The following is a 25,011-nucleotide window of genomic DNA, read 5'->3' on the forward strand; positions in this document are numbered from 1 at the left end:
AGAAACTGCCAAACATGTTTCCAAACTGAACCATCTGGTGTTCCATTGGCAGAACCTGCACACTCCAGGGGAATAGAGCCCCTGCCAACACCCAGTCAGTCCCTTCAAGTCTCTGGCAGTCTCGTGAGTGTGTAGAAGGGCCCCACTGTTAGTCTACTTTGAGCCTCCCCAGGGATGAATGCTGTTGAGCGAGTTTCCTTTCAAATTGCCGTCATGCATCTTCTTTCACAAAGTGCCTGTTCATGAGTCTTGCCCATGTTTGGTTGTTTGTCTTTTTATCGCCAACTATAGTGGTTCTGGTGTTATGTAGACACAAGCCTCTGCCTGACATAGTGAACAGATTGTATTATCAGTGTTCCTACTGTCCTGGGGCTTGCTAACTTTCCTAATGCTGTCTCTGGGTGACACAGTCATTTGGGCATCTGACTTTGGCTCAGGTCATGATCTCACAGTTTGTGGGTTCAAGCCCTGCGTCGGGCTCTGTGCTGACAGCTCGGAGTCTGACGCCTGCTTTAGATTCCGTGTCTCCCTCCCTCCCTCCCTCTCTCTCTTTCTCTCTCTCTGTCCCTCTCATGCTCACGCTCATGTCTCTCAAAAATAAATAAAACATTTAAAAAATTAAAAAAAAAAACAACCACAGCAAACAGCATGGATTCATTCCATATCTATGAAAGAAAAACATTATTTTATTTATTTCACAGTGGAAGAAAAACCAGTATGGTTTCACTTAGGAAGCCTTTTGTTTTCATATTTTCTCATCTACTTGCAATGCATCTGAGCCACCCTGGGCTGATCCGCTACCACTGGAATGTGACTCGGCGTGCCAGGGCACTTCCGGCGCAGGTCCGAAAGCAAAGTTTCAGGATTTTGGAGGAAAGTTTACGGTTTTCTCGATGCCTGGTAAATACTTGAGCCATGGACACACGGTGCTTTCTGGGGGACAGGCGGCTGCTGGGCATTCTGTGAAGAGGGTCACATATGGAAAGGCCGCTGTGGGGGACGGGAACAGGATGCAGGACCAGAAGGTGCCTTGAGGTCTGGGTCAAAGGAGGCGTTTTCAGGAGGGCACCGAGAGGCCCACTCGAGAACACACGGCAACAAGGGCTGAACAGCAGAGGCCACGGACAAGCCCGGTGTCAGATAAGGGCGGCATTACCGCCCGGGAGGGCCGAGGCTTAAACGTGGAGACTGTCTTGGCGGAATCTTGTGCTGCAGAAGGAAAAGACAATTTGCATCCTCCCCTCCTCATCCAGCCGCGTCACTGTAATCCTCATACCCACGATTCAACTCGGAGCTTCTGTCTGTAAGCAGGTGCCACTGCTATTCAAATGACAGGTGACAACGGCCCTTAACGTCTACAGGTAGAGAGCCGCGTGTTGAGATCAAGGGTGTCAGCGGCGGACGTGCCAGAGCCACGAAGCCGGCAGGCTCCCGGATTCCACGTGGGTCAGCATGGACTCCACCCACCACACCCGACCAGAAAGTGAACAGAAGAGCTGTTTCCTCCTGTGACGATGTCAATGTCAGTGCCAACAGTGGAATGCAATGTCTTCCTGCAGAACCCCATAGCCTGCACTGATGCTGATCTGGACAGAAGGGTCCCGCATGCTGTGCACCTAGGTCCATGGGCACCGGGCTCCCTGCCCTGACTCCCGGGCACACGCCCTGTGGAGGGCCCACCCTCACGTCCGCCCATGCCAGGGCACGCTGCCATCCCACCACCCTGCCCTGCCTGTCCCCATCTTCCTTGGGAAGCCTGTGAGGGCCACCTTCCCTCTGTGGCCTCGATTTTCTCCCGTCAACCTCACAGTTGCACAGCCACCTTGGTTCCTACTCAAACTCATTACTTCTCTCTAGTGTTGCTTGCTTTACTTCCGTTCAATTCTTGTTCCTCTGGGACCTTGGTCCTCCTATCCTATGCCTAAGCTCCATCAATTAATCCTCTGTTGAAACCCTCAGGTGAAGTGTGCATGTGACGCCAACAGGCTCCCAGCGAGCAGGAGAGGTTCTCCTGGCCCGAGGGCCACACCCAGGGCCCAGTGGCAGAGCAGTCAGTCACTCACCCAGGGAGTGTCCCAACAAACCCGGACCCCAGACACCCTGGGTCAGCGGCCCCAGGTGCTCAGAAGTCCCCGTGAAGCTACTAACAGCAGCCAAAATGATGCTGGGCTGGGAACACAGGGAAGAAACAAGTTGACAGGTCATTTTGAATTAGGGCCTGAAACAAAGTCAGCACTAACCAAACTGTTGTCAGAAAGAAGACAGGAAGAAGGCAGGGAGGAAGGGGGCGGGAGGTAGGGTTGGCATGTGTGTTCAATCCTTCCTTTGAAACACATATTTGGCTGGACCGTATGAAGTTGCCCTTCTCACAGATCAAAACCAGCTGCGTGCTGGTAATTTTACACAGCTTAACCTAATAAGGTCAACACCAGGGAGCTACTAGGTACCTGGAAAAGACATCCTTCCAAACGCTGAGTCGTCCATTCCCCGCTCGAAGCCCTTCTTCCAGGCTGATGGGTCTCCAGGTCCAATCCCAGATTTTGCAAATGACTGGCTATCAGATGGAGAAGCTGATAAAACACAAGGAACAGCACCTTTACTGCAAAACACCCAGCGCCTTCCCCCAAGGTCTGAAACACGAAGTCAGTGCTGCTTCAGCTAATGAAAAGCAAAGTCCCCATCTGAAAAGAACACCTCAGAGAATGTCAAAAATGAGCAGAATCTGTTTATTCCAGAATTTGTTTAGACCACCCCTCCGCACCCGGCTTGGGAAGCCCGCGATCACATTCCTGCTTTCTTGTCTACAAAAACATGGGTGTGCCAAGAGCGTGTAAACCCCATGACACACACCACATAATAGGAATCACTTTGTCATCCAAATCCCACAAGGGAGTCTTCACAGCGGCCTACTTACTGAAACCAGAGCAGGCGGGACACTTTCCCATCGGAGGTCAGGACGCCGCCCCCCCCCAGAGGCCAGCGCCCCTCCCCTGCACCCCAAGCTGGCCCACCAGCTCCCGCCCACCGCCACTCTGCCTCGGCTCACTCCTGCACCCACCACAGACATCACACCCAACGGGCCACCCCAGCAGCCGTGCTGGGGGTCTCAGTCTTCCTTCCTGTAAAATGATGGGTGCCACCTCGAAACAGCCCGGCAGCGTCGGGGGAGATGGACAGGTTAACCTACCTTCACAAACTATAAAATGCTTCCGGACCCCACCTCCGCCTCCGCCCTGGCCCTTTCTCCCAGCCAGGTGTCCTCAGAAGCATCATGGGGCCCCCTTTCTCCGGGCAAGGACGCCCTCCATCACCTGCCTCCACCTGTGGGCTCAGGTGTAAAACCGTCAGAACCTCTGTCCTGGCGACACCTCAGAGAGTCGGCGACACTGTTCTCCCGCACGCCCTGGGGTTGGCCAGTTCCCGTTGGCCTAATTCAGTCTATGAACTTTGTGTGTGAACAGAATGCCTTCAAATGGGTTTTCCAAGATGAAATTCCATGACTACCTCCTTCTGATGTAGCTTTTGTACAATGTTAAGAAAACGAATCTAGTGACAATTCCTACCAAACTCCGCGTTCTCATAAAAATTGGGTAATGAAGTGAAATCAAGTTAAAAGTGAGTTATTTTGTTTATTTTTAAAAATTTTTTAATGTTTATTTATTTTTGAAAGTGAGAGACAGAGTGCGAGTGGGGGAGGGGTAGAGAGAGAGGGAGACTCAGAATCCGAAGCGGGCTCCAGGCTCCAAACTGTCAGCACAGAGCCCAACGTGGGGCTTGAATCCACGAAAGTGAGGTCACGACCTGAGCCGAAGTGGGACGCTCACCTGACTGAGCCCCCCAGGCGCCCCTCAGTGAGAAGCTCTACATAATATGTTATTTTACCAGTGCTCTCCGATGGAGGAGGAAGGACCAAACAGTCTCACGTTAGTGCACCTGCTCGCTGCTTGAGAAGACACAACTGCTATTAATGCCGATAAAGGACACAACACACACATCCCTTCAGCAAGTCAGCTCCCATGGCCCCAACACCCGCCGCCCGTCGCAGGCCGGGCCGGGGCAGAGGCGGCCCCAGGTCTCTGTGGTCCACTCTCCCTCTCGTCCCTGCCTCTGGCGGCCACCGGGCCAGCCACTCGGGACGGCTCTCACCTCAGCAATGGCTTTTACAAGCTGATTCTGTCCTGCATTTTCCCTAGTAAAGCTTGGTAATGTTTGGGTTTTTTTTAAACATATCAGTTTTTCTCTAAAATATTATTTGGCTCTTATTACTGACATCCAATAATTTTAAGTTTCTTTTTCTCCAAGTCATAGAAAACTGGAATCAGGACTTAATTTGGAGAAAATTCATAGAAAAATGCAAACAATATGTAAGACAAATAATGGTTGCTACGAAAGTTATACAAAGCAGTGGGGTGTTAACGACAAGCAAACGCTCCTGTGCCCGCTGGAGGGACGGTCAACGGCACAGGTGCTGTGGTTTCCTCAGTGTGGAGCTTCCTCAAACATCGACAACAGCACTGCCGTGTTACCCAGCAAGCGCACCTCTGGGAATTCATCCGACGGAGCTGAAGGCAAGGTCTTGAGCAGGTCCTCGCATGCCAACGGGGCCCTGGCTCAACTGGGAGGAAGGGCCAAGAAGCCAGGCTGTGTGCAGAGGCCCCGTTCCCCAGGCAGCAGCAGGGCAGGCCGTCAGGAGGCTGTGAGCCCACCGTGCCAGCGTGGACCCCCCGCCCCCACCCCACAAAGTCCGGGAGGACGCAAACACTGGGTTACTTTTTATTGAAGAACATTCTGTTGTAACTTCACCACGTTCTGCGCACGAGTGCTGGAGGCCAACTCCGTCTCCGGGAAGGGGGACCGTCCCGCGGGGCGGGAGACCTTGCCAGCATGAGGGACACAGGGCGGCAGCGGCTCGGGATCCAGCAGCCTTGGCCACGTCCCCCTCGCGCCCCCGGCGCACCGGCCCGCGGTGAGTTATTCGGCCACAAACAGCTGCAGTTTGCCGTCCAGGGTGGTGGTGGCAAGCTGCAATTGAAGATGAAATGTGGTTCAGTCACTTTCATTAGCTGAGGGTCCTGTAAGGTAGGAAGCAAGGGCACTTTCTGCAGGCGTTTGCCTCATTTTCCATTTTCTAAACCACAGAACTGAATGCGTCAAAAACAGTAAAATCTCCACGTGCGGCAGGTGCTATATTCTACTCGACGGGTGCGAACCGCATGTCACTGCTGCTCTGATGCTCGAGAGGAGCATCAGGAGAGGACAGGGCGGCCTCCAGACGTGCCCGCCAGCTCTCGGCCACTCCTGCGGGCCGGGCGGCGAGCCACAGCCCAGGGCGGGGGCGGAGGGCGGCTGGCTCGGTGGCAGGGACGGATGGCGAGGGGGAGGGGCAGATGCCCTCCTTCTGCCCCGTTAATGCAGTGAGGTGGGGTCCGCGTCCTGGGGAGCAAATCCAGGCAATGCCCTCCCACCAGGTCTCCTGCTGTCGGGACACGAGTCCGCAGACGCCTGTTGGCTCACAACCCCGGAGGCCGGAAGGCGTGCCACCCGGTGTGAGCGGGAGCCCCTCGCCCGGCTGTGGGCGGCCACCCTCCCCCGTCCTCACGCGGCCTTTCCTCCTTGCAGGCCCTGGTTTCTCTCCCTCTGTCAGGCCGCCGGTCCTATCGGACGAGGAACCCACCCTTAGGCCGCCCCCAGCTTTGCCTCCTGAGAGCCCTCCCTGAAACTGGAGCCACGCTGGGGGTCACGGCCCGACCGTGTGCCCGGGCGAGGGGGGCGGCCCTGCCGTCCACGGCACAGACTCAAGCCGCGCCTTCCCACTCCGCTCTCAGCGATACAGACACTCCGCCCCCATGGCCACTCTCCGTCCACCTCCGCCTGCCTCTGGGCTCGAGTGGGGAAATGGGTGCCGGGCACCGACCCCGCGAGTGGCCTGAGACCAGGCCCCCCCCGGCCACGGACCTCCTCTTGCCTGGGGTTCTGGTGAAGTCTGAACTTAGCTCACTACAGAGTCTGGTCTAAGGCACGGAGCTGGGTCTGTTGCCCCAAGTCCCGCTCTTCATTCTGGGCCATGAGGGGCTACGTGGGATGCACGTGGCTGTCCACAGCCAACGGTCAACCCTGCAAGCTCCCGGTGGCTCTTAGCGTCCTGGGTCCACCAGCACTGGCTCGGCTTACCTCACAGACCCCCAGTGGTCTCTTTCCCGCCAAACAGCAGTGGATTTTGTCATTAGAGATAAAATGGGGTGGGGGCTGATTAACAAACAAATAAAAACAGAGACTTTCATTCCAAGGCTAAGGAAGTGGTTACAAACCCACGGTTTGAAGACTGTCCTTAGAACCGGGCTCAAGAGGCAGGACCCAGAGCGGCCGACACATAGGCTTCTTGGCTCGTGAACGGCTCCACGCAGGGTCATTTAAACAGCAGGACCTGGCCAGGTGCACCACGACCTCACCTGTCATTTCCACATGGACCCAACGCAGGTGTGCTGTGTGATATTTGTAAGCGGCCGCGCGGAAATTCTGCATTTCGACACATTGCACAAATCGCCACATGGCCATCCGGTGGGACTTCAACTCCAATCAACTCACGCTCTTGCCCAGAGAAGGCACGCAACCCCCACCTACGAATCTTCTCTTCCTTCAAACGACACAATCAGCACCAGAGCCCTCGCCCCGCGGTGCCTCAGCGCCGCCTTCCCGCCGCGTCCCGCCGGCCACCACACAAGCTGAGGTCCTGGGCTCCTCCCGGAGCCGCGTGGACTCGCCCCCGAGCCCACCTGGCAAACGTCTGCCAATTCAGCCCCACCAAGTCGCTGCGCGACCCCTTCGGGGTTACGGTCCAGAATCTAAACCACATCCGCGGGGTCGGGCGCTTCGGTCTCGGGTGCAGATCTGTGCCTCTCTGGGGGCGTGGAAACGTCCTCGAGCCTGTCTCTCTCCTTCCCCGTCTCTCGGGCGTGCTCCCAGAGCCTTCCACAACTGATCTTTCCTACCTTCCCACGCTGGGTTGTTACTGCTGTTACGGTACGGGAATTCGACACGACTTGGATACTTGAACCACTGTACTTTCGGTATCTTTGCCGGTATTTTGGGACAGCGCCCTCGGTCGGGCCACAGCCGGGCTGAGCCCACCGGCCGCGCCAAGAACAAGATGATGTGCAGGGGAGCAGCGTGTACTTTTGTGACCCTTGGTTTTTAAAAGCCTCTGCCTCAGAATAGGTAAAACACCCATTAATAGAGTCAATAGGAGACTTTGCTGCTTCTGTCCCCGCAGATCTAGAAACTCCCGGGCTGGGAGGAAGAGAGGAGAACAGTGCAAGCCCTCCAACTCCATGGGTCCTCACAGAGGTCCAGGAACCCACCTTTGCCCAGAATCCTTCCTTGCAGAAGCAGGTGCCAGGCACCCAGACGGCCACGGGGGCCCCGCCCGGAGCACAAGCCACGAGGCAGCAGACCCCGTGCGGCGCGGGGGGCAGATGGGCCGTGGAGCTCCCACCGTCCCGGGTCCTGGCCCTGGGCCCGAGACGCTGCACAGCGGGCCCAGCCCACCGAGGTCTGCGCAGACACGGCCCGGGGGGGCCACTGACGAGGGCCTGTCTTCCGGCTCATCGGGTGTGCTCCAGAAACGCCCCGACACCCGGGAGCCGGTCTTAGCTCGGGCCAGGGGACAAACGACCACGGTCTGGAGCCCAGGAGACCCAGGTCAGCAGGCACGGCGGGTTCTAGGGGCTCCGGGTCGCAGACTTCCGGTGCGGCCCTCACCTGGGGGAAAGGGCCACGGCCCACTCTGGGGCTGTTGTGGGGGCACTGAGCCGGCTCCTGAGGGCTCCACCTCACGACAGTCTCCCCCCACCCAACACGACGCACCTCAGGACAGTCCCCCCTCTTAACACGACACACCTCACGACAGTCGCCCCTGCTAACACGACGCACCTCACGACAGTCTCCCCCCCCAACACGACGTACCTCACGACAGTCCCCCCCCAACACAACGCACCTCACGACAGTCCCCCCTCTTAACACGACACACCTCACGACAATCTCCCCCCCCAAACACGACGCACCTCAGGACAGTCCCCCCCAACACGACGCACCTCACGACAGTCCCCGCCTCCTAACACAACGCACCTCACAACAGTCCCCCCCCTTAACACGACGCACCTCACGACAGTCCCCCCCTTCCCAACAAGACGCACTGGGGCTTGGCCTTCTACCTCTGGGGAGTGGAGGGGGACAAGAACCCCGGTGAGGGTTTGGGATAGTGGGGAGTCACACTTGCTCAGTCCACAAGCAGGGGCGCGGGGCACAGACACACATCTGAGTGCGTCTGCCGAGACTGACGCCCGTCACAGACACCATGTCTGCTCGGTGGTCTCCGTGACCCACTCTGGCTCCGGTCCTGTGTCTCCTCCACCCCCTTCACGACCCGAGGGCTTGGCTCGCACACACTGTGATGCGCCTGCAGCCGCCCCGAAGGTCGGCACCTCGTCCCCCTCAGGAAACGCATCCCCAGATCACCTCAGCTTCACTAAAACCATCAGTTTTCTTCTTGGAATTGTTGGGTTCAAAATGTTCTGGTAATCTCCTAGGCGATGAGCCATCAGCCTGGCAACAGCTCCCTGGGAGGACGTTTTCTCGCCGTTGACACCGACCGACGTTCGCTTCCACGAATGATTAAGTGAATCAAACGTCAGAAACGCAGAAGTAACAATAAGCACGATTTCTGGGCGCTCGCAGCCCACAGGCAGTGCCCCGTGTGGTGGAGGTCTCCACTGACACCGATCAGAAGACTGGAATCAGTCGAGATATCCTGCCCGAAAGGACACTGGTGGGGCCATCGGAGGTAGCGCGGAGGCGTCCAGACTTTCATTGCTTGGTTAAAACGTTAAATCCTCTCCGGAGTTTCCGTGTGCTATGAACCCGGACATACGTGTGCTATGAAGTCAGACCTTGGTCCTACCATACATTTGTCATCCAGTATGGGGCAAGTGCCCTCTCTCGACCTCTGTTTGGGATGAACACCAGGTGACACGACCGACCCAGGAGTCAGAAGGGCCGTATCGGTTCTTGCATGTAGAGCACCTGCCAGAACCAGACGCCTGGGCGCACTCGGAGGTCACCGCATTGGCATCGGTGTAGGACCAGACAGAGAAAGGACAGATACAAAACTCTGCAGTTTTCAGACCGAGTGTACAACTTACATAACCCAAGAGAAACAGACCGATGCTTACAGTTCAGACTGTGGCCTGAGAACGTTTATTGTTTTGGAAGGAGAACTTAGTTCTTATTTCAAAGAAACGGTTAAGAGAAAGTCAGATTTCACACTGGAGCAAAACTTCACTTACTCACAAGTCCCCGAATAATCTTACACTCACGGACATGTGTTAAATTTATTTTAAAATTTCTCTTTCCTTGAACTGTATCAGAGATGATGATGAACCACACACATCTGGGACCAAAAACAAAAAAATGAGGTTTATCTGTTCTAAATACCTCAGTCTGCAAAACACTGCTACAAATCTCATACTAATGACATCTTACAACATTAATAACCCTTTCTTAGAACAGATCTTCAAACAACAGAAAAATAACTTTCAGATGGCTGAGTCACTTCTATATCCAAACTTTTGAACCGTTAGGAAAAGCAACAGTGTCCGGGGGATAAACACAGTAGCTCTGAGTCCTGTGAGTTTCATTTGAATTTGGCGAGGAACTCCACCTCTGAAGGTCAGGCCTTCATCCGTGTAAACGGAACACAAGCAGTGTGTCCCCGGCTGTCTGCATCAGTGGGTCCCTGCGGTCTGGGTGCCCTGTGGGGCTGGGGCTGCACGGGAAGCACTACGGCAGGAAGATGGCGCGCGAGTGAGAGAGGTTTGTCTAAACACACGGATGCGAGATGAGTCCCTCTGGAGCCACGTGGCCATGCTGAAGCGAGAAGGGGGACAGGGAGATTCTCCCCACTGCTCTGCCTGGAGAGACGTGTGACTCACTTTCTTGGTGGTGAGGGACAGAAAGCCAGCTTGGACGAGTTGAGTAGAAAGGCATTTTATTATATGGTTATTGGAATGTCTAAAGGTGCTCAACAACAAAAATGGATTTTGGAGTCAGGAAAAGCCACAGCTGTGGACAGATGGCAACAGAAGTCTTATCTCGCTTATGCTACTGGCCTTCAGCTTCGGCCACTGCTTTCTCTGAGTTCCAGCTTCAAAATGTGGCCTACGCAGGGTCAGGTGTTGAGTCTTTGCTGCTCCCGTGACAACCACGTGGGTGGAAAGTCTGAGAAAGGCAGTGAGACAGAAACATAAACTATGAGGGACAGGGACGAGTCCTTTCCTTCCATAAAATCGGGACGTCCCATGAGAGTGAATGCATGCATCCCACTGCTGCAGGGGCACTGACCTCACCATAGCTCTTGCAAGGTCGAGGGTAGTGACTACTGAAGGGACCAGCATTCTGAGGCTTGGAGAGCCAAGAATTGGCTCTTGGCTGAGCTGCAGGAAAATAGCGACAAGCCTGGAAAAGGAAATGACAGCCAGAGGGACAAGTTTATGACATCACTTTCTGCCCAAGGAAATCAGTCTCTGTTACAGCAAAGGGTGTGTGTGCTGGAGAGGGATCTCAGGCTTTAATCACCGTACGGACACAGAAGGTGAGGACTCGGGGTCTCACGATAAAGGGAGTTGGGCCAAAAACCCCGCACGAAGCCAGAAGATTCACACGTTTAGACCTGAGTGAAGCGTGGACAAGAAAGGGTATCCAGACAGCAGGGAGATGAGATGTCTCAGCCTGAGGTGAGGAAATCACCTCCAAAATCCATAACAGAGGGCTGCCTAACAGGGAGTTTGCAGTTTTAGCTTGTGCTATGTGATAAAAGGAAATCCCTATCAAGAAACTAACCAAAAAAAAAAAAAAAAGTGGTCTCAGCTACTAATATTCCTGGAGCACCCAGCAGAGAAAACCTAAGAACCCCCAGACCCCTCCTCCACTAAAGCCTCGCAGGCCCCTCAAGGTAAGCTCTGCTAAAGGGTCTCTGGATGTTTTCCCATGAATGAGAGTTAGTGGACACAATGCCAGCAGGAAGGAGTACTCAACACTGTAGACGACAGAGCCGTCACATGTGTCTTCAAATCAGTACGTTTAAAATGGCTAGGAACACAATCAAAGAATAAGCTGTTCTAATAAAGAACTGGAAGACCGAAGACAACCAAAGTGAAGCTGGAAATAAGAGTAGGGCAACAGAACATAAACTTCCGGTTGGTGGGTTAAGACCTGATTAGAAACAGCTGAACAGTGGGCCTGTGAACTGGAAGACAGGTGTGAAGAAATCACACGGAACGCAGCTCATAGAGTTGAGAGGATGGGAAACATGAAGGAGACTTTAGATGGCAGACTAAGTCCAAATATTCACTTAAAAGAAGTTCCAAGGACGCCCGGGTGGCTTATCGACTCTTGATTTTGGCTCAGGTCATGATCTCAGGGTCATGAAACGGAGCCCTGCATCAGGCTCCACGCTGGGTATGGAGCCTGCTTAAGGTTCTCTCTCCCCCCGCCCCACCTCTCTCTCAAAAAATAAGAATAAGAGTAAGAAAATAAGAATAAAAATAAAACAAAATGAGTTCTGAAAGGCAAGAACAATGAGACTGGACAAGAGAAAATACTGGAAGGGATAATGGCCAGAATTATCCAGAATTAAGGAAAAATCAAATAGTCATTGAGGGAACAAAATGAGTTCTAGGAAAGATAAAAAATAACAAACCCACAACTACGTTTATATTAAGTCTCCAGGACAGTACCCACAACAATCTTTCTCAACTGGTGGCCTCATCCTGAATCTCTATCACATGGAGTGGGCTTACGTAAATACGGGCAGCCATCCCCACTCACAGAGAAGGCAGGTGAGGCACAAAGGTGACACCAAAACACAGGCTCCCAGTGACTCTGAGGCGTATCAGGAATTAAGGTCCGTTTTATACATATTACTCATTTTTCAATTTTAAATATTACTGCCAGTTATTGGCCATTAACTTTCTCAGGTGTCCTTCATTAAAAATAAATTTTTAATTTTCAGGAAAACAGAAGTCATCAAATTTTTTTCTCATGTTTTATACTTCCAAGTTTTTTAAGTTTTGTGAAATCTTTCCCAAGCATACATCACAAAGCTATTCTACGGTTTCCTCTATTTATAATTTTACCTTTCACATCCGGATATTGAAATCATTAGGTGTATGCGCGTTTAAATAAAAATAGGTTTTTTTTCACTGTAAAGACCTATTTTCCTTAAACACTGTACCAAATAATCCATCTTTTCTCCATTGTTTCATGGTGCCATATTACTATGTATTAAGTCCCCAAATATACATGGGTCTATCTCTGAATTCTCTATTATGTTCTTTTGGCTTTATTTCAGCTCTTGAATCAATGATACATTATTTCTATGGTCTCATATTGCTTATTATCTGATAAAGAAAATATAAAGTTGACTTAGCCTTTTATGGATCTTTTTTCTCCAATTAATGTTTTTTGGGATAAGTTTATTGAATCCTGCTGGAATTTTCATTAAGACTTGCAATAAAGGGGAGCCTAGAAGGCTCAGTCGGTTGGACGTCCGGCTTCGGATCAGGTCATGATCTCACGGTCTGTGGGTTCGAGCCCTGCATCGGGCTCTGTGCTGACAGCTCGGAGCCTGGAGCCTGCTTCGGATTCTGTGTCTCCCCCTCTCTCTGCCCCTCCCCCACTTGTGCTCTGTCTCTCTCTGTCTGTCAAAAATAAATAAATGTAAAAATTGTGGAAGGGGGGCCGCCGGGGTGGCTCAGTCAGGTGAGAGTCCAACTTCGGCTCAGGGCGTGATCTCACGGTTCGTGAGTTCGAGTCCCACATCAGGCTCTGTGCTGACAGCTCGGAGCCTGGAGCCTGCTTCAGATTCTGTGTCTCCCTCTCTCTCTGCCTCACCCCCACTCATGCTCTCTCTCTGTCTCAAAAATAAAAATAAACATTAAAAATTTTTTAAAAAAAGATTTGCAATAAATTTATAAATTAGTAAAGAACTGGCATTCTTATATTAAGTTATAACTTAAACTATGAAAGGATATGGAATATTATTCAGAACTTCTACACAGTTTATTAGCATTTTAAAGATTTCTCCATAGTTTTCTCCATTGTTTTTCTCAGTTAAGCTCCTAAAGTGTTATTTGTTGTTATTATAAAGGAAATCTTATTTTTATTTTAATTTCAGTTAGTTATTACTGATAATTTGATTGTTGTAACTAGATATTACATGTGGCAACCTTGGTGAATTACACCAGTTCTAAGAGTTTAATGATTCTATTAGATTTTCCAGTTAAATGAATCAAATCATCTGCAAACAATGAGAGTTTTGTCTCTCCTCCTCCAAGGCTTTTTACTCTCATTTGTTTCTCTTTGTTTTATCATTCAGAATATCCAATATTATGTTAAAAGAGTTGTGAAAGTAGTTCTCCTTGTCATATGCCTGGTTTTAAAGAGAATGGATGTAAAATCTCTGTACTAGGTATAATATTTTCTATAAATATTAGCATATAACCTTTACCAGATTAAGAATCTCCTTTCTATTCCTACTTTGGTAGACTTTCTTTTAATCCTAAACAGTAATGAATTTAAATGCTTTTTCGGCATCTACTGAGAGAATACAAAATATTTCCTCTGTATCAAAGTGGTGATTAAGTCACTAGATTTTCCAATGTCGAACCAATCTTGTATTTGGAGATAAATCCTACTTAATCAAGATGCATTTTTAAGTGCACAGTTAAATCCAGTTGGCCAGGTTCTATTTTGGATCCACATAGATTTGTCTATAACTGAATCTGGCATATCATCACATTGCATTGTGTTTAGCGGGTGTTAGAACAAAAAAATACCCTACTCTCACTGTGAAACCAGGGGATTCTTACACATTCAGTGCTGATGGAAGGCAAAATTAGATGGCCACGTGGAAAACATCTTGGCAGTTTCTTATAAAATAAAGCATACACTTCACATACAACCCAGAAAGTCCATATGTAAGTTATTTATCCAGAAAACTAAAAACATACGTTGGCACAAAGAACTGTTCACGAACGTTTCTGTAGCTTTACTCATAATCCACACAAAAGCTGGAAAACCCAAACCTTCCAAACTGGTATAAACCAGTGTGAAATGTACGATGGGACACACCAGCCAGACATGCAGCCATATAAAAAGTCTCACGACCACCATCCTGCATGACAGGATAAACACACCAAACACGTGGTGTATTTATTATTCAAAGTACTGTGTGTGACTTCCTGAAAAGACATAAGGAACAGAAATCAAATCAGTGGCTGGGGTCGGAAGAAAAAGTTGAGTACGAAGGGACTCACAGTACCTGGGTGGGGGGAGGGTCTCCGTCCTGACCCTGGAGGGACCCAGGCGGGGACACATCTCCAGCTTGACTGTGGTGCAGGTCGTATGGCCGTAGATCCACCTGTCACCTCTTATTTAATTTCAAACCCCATCAGATGAACTCTACTCTGTATAAACGATTTATCATTCAACCTTAATGTAAAAATATAATAAATGCCACCATACAGGACTAAGTGAAGTAGATAACAGGAGCTGCCAAAGATTGTTGAAAATAAATGACATCCAAATATCTATGGGTATAAAACAATAAGCCTTTGTGTCGTCAGCCATGTGAAAGCTAAAAGTAACCATGTTTGTATCTCAGGCGAGATTGGCTTCTACAGAAATACTTCACCTGAAGAACTAAGAGTGCTACGTCATCAGCTAGATTTTATAAAGCTCTGGGTGTTTGCGTGCAACACATAAAAGACTACTTTTTAACATCACACATCTTATGTTCATACAATAGAGAAATCCTGACAAATGATTAATGGCCAGAGGTGAGAAAAATTTGGTTTCTGTAACTGAATAATGCAGGAGGAAGCAGACAAGATTCTGGGTTGTAACTCCAGACTCCCGCTCGTGCTCGGTGCACACCTGGGCACGCGTGCTCAGTGCACACCTGGGTGCTCGTGCTTGGTGAACACCTAAGCACACAGGCTCAGTGAACACCTTGGGCGCTCATGCTCAGTGCACACCTGGGCGCTCGTGCTTGGTGAACACCTAAGTGCTCGTGCTTGGCACACACCTGGGCGCTCGTGCTTGGTAAACACCTAGGCGCTCGTGCTTGGTGCACACCTGGGCGCTCGTGCTTGGTGCACACCTGGGCGCTCGTGCTTGGTAAACACCTAGGCGCTCGTGCTTGGTGCACACCTGGGCGCTCGTGCTTGGTAAACACCTAGGCGCTCGTGCTTGGTGCACACCTGGGCGCTCGTGCTTGGTGCACACCTGGGCGCTCGTGCTTGGTGCACACCTAAGTGAAATTCAGCTCTAACAACACATGTTGCTAAATCGCTTCATGTTTGCTCATCATCCTCAAACCTCACGCAGGCTCCACGTGTCCTGACTTCCTCCACTCGGAGGCATGTTTCCAAACGTCTAGACTCCTTTTTCTCCACGTTTCCCCAAGCACTGGGACCTTTTCCTGCTCACCGAGGACCACCTCCCGAGTGTGCAGCAGGCGGGGCAGATCACACAGCTCTGCCTACAAGATTTTGTTGTCTAAACAACAGATTTGAAAGTAGCCACTTTTCCCCAAACTCAAGCCTCTCTGGAACCTTCCTACTTTCCCCGTCAGTAATAGAAGACAGAGAGCTCAGAATGGCTTGGCCAGGCTGCACTCACACCACCTCGTGCAACCTCAGGTGCCTTGGTGTCTTCATCCTAAGATGGGGATAATCACAGCGTCCACTTCAAGGGCCTGAGAACGAGTCGAGAACTCTGCCAGCACATGGGAAGCGCTGTCGTTTCCATAGCGTAAATACCACCCTCCTCTAGGACAAGCCGGCATACGTCCCCTCCACGGTGGGGAGAACATGGGAAGAGCCACGTCTGACTCCAGATTCTGCATGTGAGCTCCACGTACAGCTGAAGGGGAGGAGAAGGAAGCACTTCTTGGAGAGGAGGAGCTCCAGGTTCAAATGCAAGGTGAGGCCACCAAACGTGGCTGTGCTGGACATCAGCCCTGAAGCCCGCCTGCGGTCTGACGCGTTCCTCTGGGCTTCCCGGTGGGAGGCTGGCCGGCCCCCGGGGAGCAGAGGGAGGCGCACCTGTGAGAGGGGCCCGGTCTCCGTCCCTGCCGCTGGAGGCAACGAGGACGCCACGGGAACGCCAAGAGAGGAACCACGGACTACGGGGAATCCACTTTCGTAACTCCCGTGACCGGAGACGGCCGTCCGTCTTCACGGACACTTCACCTAACACAACAGGCGTGAAGGGAGGCAAAACCCAGACGTGCCACTGAAACGAAGAGAGGAACTCATCATTTACTCGTGACAGACTTGGATTCCCGCCCCTGAGAACGCGTGCTTGTGCGTGGAAAAGCCACGCCAGACTCTGGCACAGCCACTGTTTCTACGCGTGAAAGGTGCAAGGATTTACCTTTTTGTGTGCTTGGGGAGATCTCTGTGGTGGGGGGAAAGGTCTGAAATTCCTTCACAAAGAAACTACTGTTCAGCGTCCTCCGGCAGACGAAGGAATGTAGAAATGAGACTCTGCAGTGTCTCCTGAAGCAAGATTTGAAGATGATAACCCACACTGCCATTCTTCCCCAACTTCCTCGAATGCGACCAGGCAGCAAGGTCAGCCCACGGCAACGTGGGAACCACTGGTGCGCGGCCGGCTCAAACTGCCTTTCTTTACGTGCGCGGCACAGTGTGCTGGTGTAGATCTCGCTCAACCCAGGACTAACCCCCTCGTCCTGTGACATTTCCGAATTTCGTCTGTTTGGTGGTCGGCAAATAATGGAAAGGCGAGCTCTCCAGCCCCCTCTTCCCCTTAGCCTCGTAAACGAGACTCGGAAGCCAGGAGGAAGTCAAAGTGGTAAGACCAACAGTCCTGCTGTGATCGCAGCGCAGACGAGGCGGAGGCCCAGGCCAGCGGACCGGTTACTAGTCACGTAACCTCAGCTGAATCATCTGCTCTGTCTGCACCTCGGTTTTACCATCTGCCAAGTGGGGACAACAACACGATCGTGCTTCGGCACACGGTAGCCGCTTTGCATCCGCCCTTGATTTCCCTCCCTGCGCTCATCGTTCGCAGCGCGATCTGGTCCTGAAGCCTAAGGAAGACTAATGGCGTGACACTTGAAGACCCCGGGTATGAAGCATTTTCACGCCCGTGTCACTGGCCGCACCCCCTGACTAAACCCTTCCTATAGTCCCCGTACCCGCTCCCAGGTGAGCCATACGCTTTCAGAGGTGAAGGCAATCTTAGAGGAAAATCCAGTGTCTGTCTTTTACGTTGCTAATCTGGTGCGTGAAAAGTCGCAGAGCCGAAAGGAGCAGACGTGGGCGGGCACCGACGTCCTGCTCGCGGCAGGCCCCGTGTTGAAGTCCTTCGCCGAACACGCGGCACGTCCTCCGCGCAGAAACCGGGACCGTACCTCACGCAGGTATCGGCCTTGACAGAGGCAGTAAGTGCAAAGATTTACTTTGGATTAAAAGCCTCAAACCAGGCGGCATCTGAAAGTGTGAGTTCCATGAGCCTTCGGGGCAGAAACCACTGGAGAACACAGCCCGTTGCCCCACTTCATCCGTCTGACGGATTTCAGAAGAGAAAACGCCGCGTCACACGCCGCCTCAGTTCTTGCCCGGCCTCTCTGATGGGAACACGGCGCCTCGGCCCGAGCCCGCCGTCGCGACGACTCAGGCTCCGTGAAGGACCGGCCGCTGGCAGCCAGGCAGACCCTCCTGATCGATAACTCGGAGTTTCCGGGATGGGCAGGAGGGCCCACCGTGCAGCCGAGATGGAGCTCTCCAAACGCTCGAGCTCCATAATTTCATTACTTCTCAAACGTCTCTAATCCAGGATAAACATCTCCACTTTGTTGAAACTCGCCGAGGTCCGGCATGTCGCAGGGTTTTGCGTAGCCTTCCGGCCTCTCCTCGGACTTATCCAAGTAATTCTGCTTTGCGGTGTTTCTGCCCCCGTGTGCAGGCGGGGAGGCGGGCCCGGGTCAGAGCTGACCGGACACAGAGCTCCGTCCTGGCTGGAGCCTCCCAGGTGAGTCCATGGGAACCAGCAGCTCAAGGAGGTGTTAATCCTGGAACAGCCCAACCGCACCGCTTTCGGAACACGCTGAGGGCAGAGGCGCGGGGCGTGAACTGCAGAAGGACCGCGGCAGATTTAGTGCCTCACCCGACGGCCGACGCCCAGGTGTCCTGGCAAGAACGGAATCGAAGCAATTGTGTCGTTCCTGACGCGGAGACTCCCGTGTTCTGACTAGAATGGATCGAAGCCCTGTTCTGGGGCTCCCGTGGAAGCAGGGGGAGCTGGCACTGTGGCCAGCCCCGGACCTGGCCACTCTCCGCGCAGACAGGCCCCGGGTGAGGCTTACAGAACGCGGGGCTTTGTCTCCGGGAAGCCTGGGGACTCTGCAGGATGAGCTCCACTCCTAACCACGCAGATTCTCTCTCAAATAACCGCTCCGAGGGTCGGGTCGTGGGGACCTGGGGTGCCGCCCAGACTCCCAGGGCGCCCGCTTCTGTGTTTGGAAGGAAACAATCTGCCAACCTGGTAACGTCTGTTCCTGGGCCGGAAGGTGACACTTTGCCGGTCAGTCCTCACCTACCACAGAAGGAGGCCACCGCTGGCCAACTTCCCTCCCCCTGCCTGCTCTCTGCATGCGAAGCGATGCCTTGTATGCCTCAGGGACGCAGGCGGAAAACCAGACAAGAAGCCGGTGGGGGGTTTCCTTGGCTTTCTCAGCTCCAGTTTGGATGGCCTGTGTGAGCCTCGAATGACTGCACACATGAGCAGCACAGCATCTCTGTCTCTCCTGCACTTGCAAAGAACTGAGCAGTGCTGTCGTGACCGGAACTCTCCAGACAAGGAAGCGTGGTGACCCGGAACCCCCAGAAACCCCATCTGAGCCGATGACAGGCTCAAGTTTAGGACCTGACCCGCCAAACAGCGGATGCACGTTATGGGCTGTTTCAAACTACCCACCTGTCACCGCCCACGTGCGTGCACACACAGGTCAGCACTGCACAGAAAATATTGTGCGGAGATAATCACACGTACTGTATCAAGTAGAAAATCTTCCTGCTTCTACAAGACCCAAGGATTTCTGTCAAAGGAGGAGAAGATCACTGGGCGGGATGAGAAAACTTCAGAGCCTCCTGGGAAATGAGCAGTCGGCAAGTGGCCACACCTGAGGCGGGGCTGACCGATGGGAGAACCCGATCATTTCCAGAAAGGGAAGGCACCAAAACTTTTTAACAGGCTTTCTTAGACTAAGTGAAATGAAATTCACGGCAATGACTCTAGCAGGTGCCTATTGCGGGGTAGGGTGGAAAGTGGGGTGACTTTAAAATTATGTTTTAAGTTTACGAGCTATACTCGAAATGTGAAATCGAAATTCCTAACCCTTTTACAGTTACATTATTCAATTTCCAAAATGCAACTTCTAGTTAAGATCAAGTTTTTAATTCATGCTTCAAGGCATCCCCTTTACTTCAAGCATATAGAAATTATATACAAAATATAACAAGAGGAAAAATAAACTGGCCTAGCCAGGCTCAAAACAAGACAATTTCTCTGTGAGCAGAAATGAGACAGAAGCTCAGGCTCTGCCTTGGGCCTCCTGGCTCGCGGCAGGACGAGAGCGCCCCCCACAGGCCCCGCATCTGAACGGCGGCTGCCCTGGGACCTGGGGTCGCAGGAACCAGTCCTTCCTTCCATCACAGGCAGGAGAGAGATGCTGCTCCCAGGACCTGCGCTGAGGCCCCAGCGAATCTGGAAAGAAGCAGTAGCAAAATCCAAGTCCGGGGAGAGAGAAGTGGAGAAAGAGAAAGCTGGACATTATTCTCCACTAAAAATAAATCTGTAAATTAAAACTGTAAAACGCCTATTTACATTGAATGTGAAGAAGGTAGACCAAATAACGGCCCAAGAAATAACGTAAAATAACTATGTTTATAGTCCCCAGGAGACGAATGGACAACCAAACAAAAATAAGAAATTATTTTACAAATTGCAGTAAATGTGAAAGGACATACTGGGAATTTTAAAAGTGGCAGAAAATGTCAGTTTGGACAAAAATCACTTGAAGGAAGCCTGGTTCACAGAAACAGAAAATTCCGCTGAGAGATAAACTGGTTTAAAAATGTGAAAGATCAGTTAAGATCCATGATTGATACTTTGAGAGTTTAAGAAATCTATTGAATAGAATCCGAAACACAATAATGAAAGCAATTCTGGAGAAACGATGTTTGAAGAGGAAACAGATACCAAATTTCTCATCAGCAATGTGAAGTATCAGAAGGCAATAAAATAATATTTTCACAGTATTAATAACATGTCAGTCTAGACATTTATTCCAAGCTAAATCTCATTTAGGTGTGAGGGCAAGAGGAGATATTTTCAGATATACAAATACCAAGAGATGTTATCACTTACTTTCAAAACCTTAATGGAAAAAGATACCAGGAAAAAATATATTTTGGCGAGAGGAAAGAACCTACTGGAAACCAAGAGAAACACAGTGACACAGAAATTGACCCAGACCTCCAACAATTACAACAGGCTGTGGACAACAATGCTTCCCGTGCTACATACGCCTGTTAAGGTCTTGTTCTTGTCCAGAAAGAAACAGATACAGAATTAACTTCAGATTTTTTAAAATTAAATTTTATAGCTAGGTATAGAAGTTACAATATTAAGAGTAATAGTTAAAATAAAATAGAAGTATAATCTTTAGTTTGCAGCCAACACCGGTAAAAATGCTAAAAGTCAACCTTGCAGAGGTTGAATCAAAGAATCAAAGTATGAGGACAATAACCAGCAAAATTCACTTGTAAAAGCAAGTCTAAATATATCAGGAGTCAAAAATGGTGAATGTGCTAGACTTTCCAGTTGCAAGACAGCAAACTATACACTGAATTATGAAATTCAGCTGGAAAGACTGAAAGTAAATAGTTGGGGAAAGGTGGACCATGTAAATGTTAAGTAAAGTAGGCTTAGCACTGTTAGTAACATAAGACAGAAGAAAATTAACTCCAAAACCGTAAGTAGGAAAGAATATAAATGCAAAATAGCACAAACCAAATCCCGGGCGATCAACAAACACAAAGTTCCTATCACGTGGTATCGAGATGCCTAGAGCAAGAAGCATTAGGAGGAAAACGGACGAAAGCATGAATCGGGGGCAGACTTTCCCTCATCTCGATTATAAATGTACAGATCAAAGCAGAAATACAATAGTGAGGTCATAAACAACATGGACAAGTTTGACCCAACAGCTGCGATAGAACAGATATTAAGCAGAAGAATCCTGTAACACGAAAGCTACAATTATGTATCTTTTTCAGGCACACGGGAAATTTCATGAAAATTAGCCAGGAAGTAGGTCACTAGCCCCGGGGCCCAGATCGTAGGCAAAATAATCTTTGGAAATAATTGATTACAAGTCACGTGTTTTTGGGGGGGAAAGGCTGAGTAAAAAGGAAACCATAATGGAAATTTCAAATAGTTAAATTAAAACCAAAGTGCTTCGTGTCAAACCCGTGGGCTGAAACTAAGTGGGTACTCTGAGAGGAAGTTTTAGCTGTAAATGTAAATATGAAGAGAAAACAGAAGCCTGAAAATAAATAGGTCTCACAGGTCAACAAGCCGGAGAAGTGGGTGTGGCTCGAAGAAACAGGACAAGGGCATGAACTGACGTGGGAGAGAAACTCCAGCGAGGACCCACGAGACACGGGCTGTGTCTGAAACCACTGACGACACCCGCCCTCTCCAGCCAAGCCCGCGGGGTGAAGGAGGGCACGCACAGGCTAGCAGCGCAGGCACAGAGAACGGACCGCCAGCCACAGCAAAGGGAGAGAAGGTTCCAGAAGCCCGTGTCCTGCGGTCCCTCACAGGACTCTCCCCCCCGCAAACTGTTTTCCTACAAACCACCACTTACCGTGTCCCGCGTCACAAACCAAGTAACTTCTTTGCCTCCTGCCTTTGACTTTGCCTCCTGCCTTTGACTATTGACTTTGTACAATAGTAGGTAATCAAACTAAAGACCAATATTACCAAATATCCTAAAGAGGGGCGCCTGTGTGGTTCAGAGGGCTAAGCGTCCGACTTCGGCTCAGGTCATGATGTCACAGCTCGTGGGTTCGGGCCCCGCGTCGGGCTCTGGGCTGATGGCTCAGAGCCTGGAGCCTGTTTCCGATTCTGTGTCTCCCTCTCTCTCTGCCCCTCCCCCGTTCATGCTCTGTCTCTCTCTGTCCCAAAAATAAATAAACGTTGAAAAAAAAATTATAATAAAAAAAAAATAAAATACTATATGTAGTATGTCATACAGGATGTGTGTATGACTACGTATGTGAGCCCCGCAGAGTTTTTGAGAAATAATGAGCACACACAGCAATGCTGCTAAAGTAGGGAAAGATGGCTCAGTCTTTCCCCACTTGATACAGAAGAGGAAGTTCCCTCCTGAAACAAACACCCTGCAGGGAGCTGCAGGGGAGAGGCTCTCACCTCCTGGGATCCCGCAACTTTCAACTGTTAGATACACTTCGGTGCAAATAAACGTGCCAACCTTTCTCGTGTATTGTATAAATGGGGAAAGGAACCGTGGCACCTAGGTTTCTTTTTCATTTTTCATCAGCTAATCCAAACACAGAAATGATCTGCTAAATTTTATTATCACTACACGTCCCAAATCACGCCCGGACAGGACCGGCACTAGGTTAGTCCACACGGCGAGGCATGTTGCCACCAGGGACTTGCCGTATCATACTTGGAATGTGAAACAGAAAACTGAGCTGTAGCTGAGTCGTGGCTCCATGCGGTATCTGGGGCAAGACATTTCACCTTCAGGGATCTCAGGCTCCCCTCTTGACGGATGGTGAAAATAGTGCCTTTCCCGTTGTGCCGTCACGGAGTTAACCGGGAGAGTGTGCAAAAGTGCCATCAAGTGTGAGTTCCCAGGAAATGTCAGTTGTAATAAAGTGAAGAATGACAGGGTTTAGTCACAGGGACTAAAATTCCAGCCTGGAGAGTAAGCCAAACTGATGACACGCACATAAATCATCAAACATGTGCTTCCCAGGATCCTTTTTTTCTTTTAATCTTTTTTCCATTTGATTTTTTTGAGAGAGAGAGAGAGACAGAGAGAGAGAGAGAGAGAGAATGAGCAGGGGAGGGGAAGAGAGAGGGAGAGAGAGAATCCCAAGCAGGCTCCCCACTGTCAGTGCAGAGCCCAACGCAGGGCTCGAACCCCTGAACTGTGGGACCACGACCTGAGCTGAAATCAAGAGTCAGATGTTCAACGGACCGAGCCACCCAGGCGCCCTTTTCCCTGGATCCTTCTATCTGCTGCAACACAGGTGTTCCCTCCACGGAGACACCTCTCTGAGCAGAAAGGGGTGCCTGGTGGTGCAGTGGCCGCTCGCGGGGCTCCCCGATTCAGGCCAGGCAGTTTGCCCAGAGCAAACCTGGAGAGCCGGCAGTTGGGGACTCCCGGCATCTGGCGGCCTGTTGACCGGAGACCAGTTTCCCTCTGGGTACCGAAGCTCGGGTATCCGCGCACCCTGAAACAGGCACAGGAGCGTTTATTAAAACGCTCCAGTGACGCAGCACTCTGTGCCCGTAAGTATTCACGCTGTGCATCACGTGGAGGCAGAAGTTGTACAAGCATTAAATTAGACGCTCGCTCGCTCTAGAAATCATGACTGTGGTAAGAACTACAAACTATGTAATGGTATAAATAGTGAAATGAAAAGTGATAGAAAAACATTGCAAGTTGAATACAATCCTGACAATGCTCCGATCTTCAGCGTTTTTGGAAGAAACTTGACAGACAAGTCCACAGAACAGCCGGATAGTTGAAACACCGCGGGACGGAGAAACGCCGTGGGCAGAAGGCCCCACGCACGCGGCACCCAGGACGCCGCGGTGGGGCGCACAGCCGGCACACGGCCCGCGGAGACAGTACAGACCCTGAAACGGAGGCACACGAATGCGCCCGGCGGTCCGTTCCGTGCAGCAAGGGCAGCCCCAGCAGCCAATGGTGAAGGACAGAGGTCGCTCATCCCTGGCTGGCGGGAACACCAAGTGACGCGTCCTGGGAAACAGGCTGGCAGCTCCTCGTGGGCACGCACGTAGCCCGCGGTGCCCAGCAGCCGCCGCGGGGGCACCGTTCCTGGACAAATGCGAATTCGTGTGCCCTGGAGCCCCACGGCACCTGTAACAGCTCCAGGCTGGGGCCCGCCCGTACCCTGCCAGGGGTAACACAGCGAACCCTCAGAGGACCGTCCCACGGGAAGCGGCTGATCGTGAAAGGTCACAGTAACATTCTTGACAATATGGTAGAAAGAAGAGATTGCTCACAAGGCTGCTTTGATCCCGGGGGCTCAGGGGACACGGCCCCGACCGCAGGCAGCTGCACGACCCCAGAGGCTCCGGTCCCAGCACGCGCACTGGCCCCGTTCGGTCCCCGGGCCCCGTCCCCCGCGAGCCCCGGCTCCCTGCCCGACGGACGGGGCCTCTGTCAGGGAGGAGGCTGGAGTTCTCCTCAGCGCAAAACTCTAAGCCAAGAGCAGCGTCGCATCCGTGAGGGAAGCGGACACCACCCCTGCCAGACCTGGAAAACGGGGCGTTTTGTTTCCTGTGATCCCCACGTGGCCTGCGTGCCATACGCAGTTCTCGGCAAACTGCGGTGAGCGGTGTGTGCTCGGCAGGACGGCACCGGAGGCGTGCATGCTGCTGCAGGTGGGTCCCGACCAGCGCGGCCACGGGGACGCCACGTCCCGCCTTGAGCTCCCGCCTCAGGGCCACCGGGGCCGGCCTCGTCTGACCTGGGGTCACAGCAGCCCCACTCGGCCAGACAGCCCCTGGGGACGAACGGCGGGTCCTCTGGGGGTGGCCCTCGCGAGCTGGGGGTGGAGGAGAAAACCCCACCAAGGC

At 51.6% G+C, this 25,011-nt stretch overlaps 1 protein-coding gene and 2 long non-coding RNA genes across 15 annotated transcripts in view; all 3 read right to left on the reverse strand.

Moving 5' to 3' along the window:
• The window catches only part of WDR27 (WD repeat domain 27), a 185,431-nt gene that overhangs the window by 20,171 nt on the left and 140,249 nt on the right, over positions 1-25,011 (reverse strand). For 4 of the 13 annotated variants that reach the window (XR_006717741.1, XR_006717739.1, XM_045500339.1 and 1 more), the window contains one exon: positions 4,761-5,022. The exons of 8 other annotated variants lie outside the window; for them this stretch is intronic. Coding sequence is in view for 2 of the 5 variants with exons in the window: in XM_045500339.1 (XP_045356295.1) it covers positions 4,972-5,022 (51 nt within the window). In the remaining 3 variants the exon portion in view is untranslated. Of the gene's footprint in view, positions 1-4,760; positions 5,023-19,059; positions 19,181-25,011 lie in introns of those variants that run through there. One more of the 13 variants, XR_006717738.1, reaches the window with a different exon arrangement.
• LOC123609321 lies at positions 667-3,721 on the reverse strand. Its single transcript, XR_006717745.1, has 2 exons — positions 3,188-3,721; positions 667-2,570 (listed from the first exon to the last, which is right to left on the reverse strand). It is a non-coding gene; the product is annotated as an uncharacterized LOC123609321 (long non-coding RNA).
• On the reverse strand, positions 9,373-12,659 carry LOC123609324. The gene is made up of 2 exons (XR_006717747.1): positions 10,396-12,659; positions 9,373-10,272 (listed from the first exon to the last, which is right to left on the reverse strand). It is a non-coding gene; the product is annotated as an uncharacterized LOC123609324 (long non-coding RNA).

Source organism: Leopardus geoffroyi, chromosome B2 (assembly GCF_018350155.1).
Source record: "Leopardus geoffroyi isolate Oge1 chromosome B2, O.geoffroyi_Oge1_pat1.0, whole genome shotgun sequence".
Taxonomy (NCBI): Eukaryota; Metazoa; Chordata; class Mammalia; order Carnivora; family Felidae; genus Leopardus; species Leopardus geoffroyi.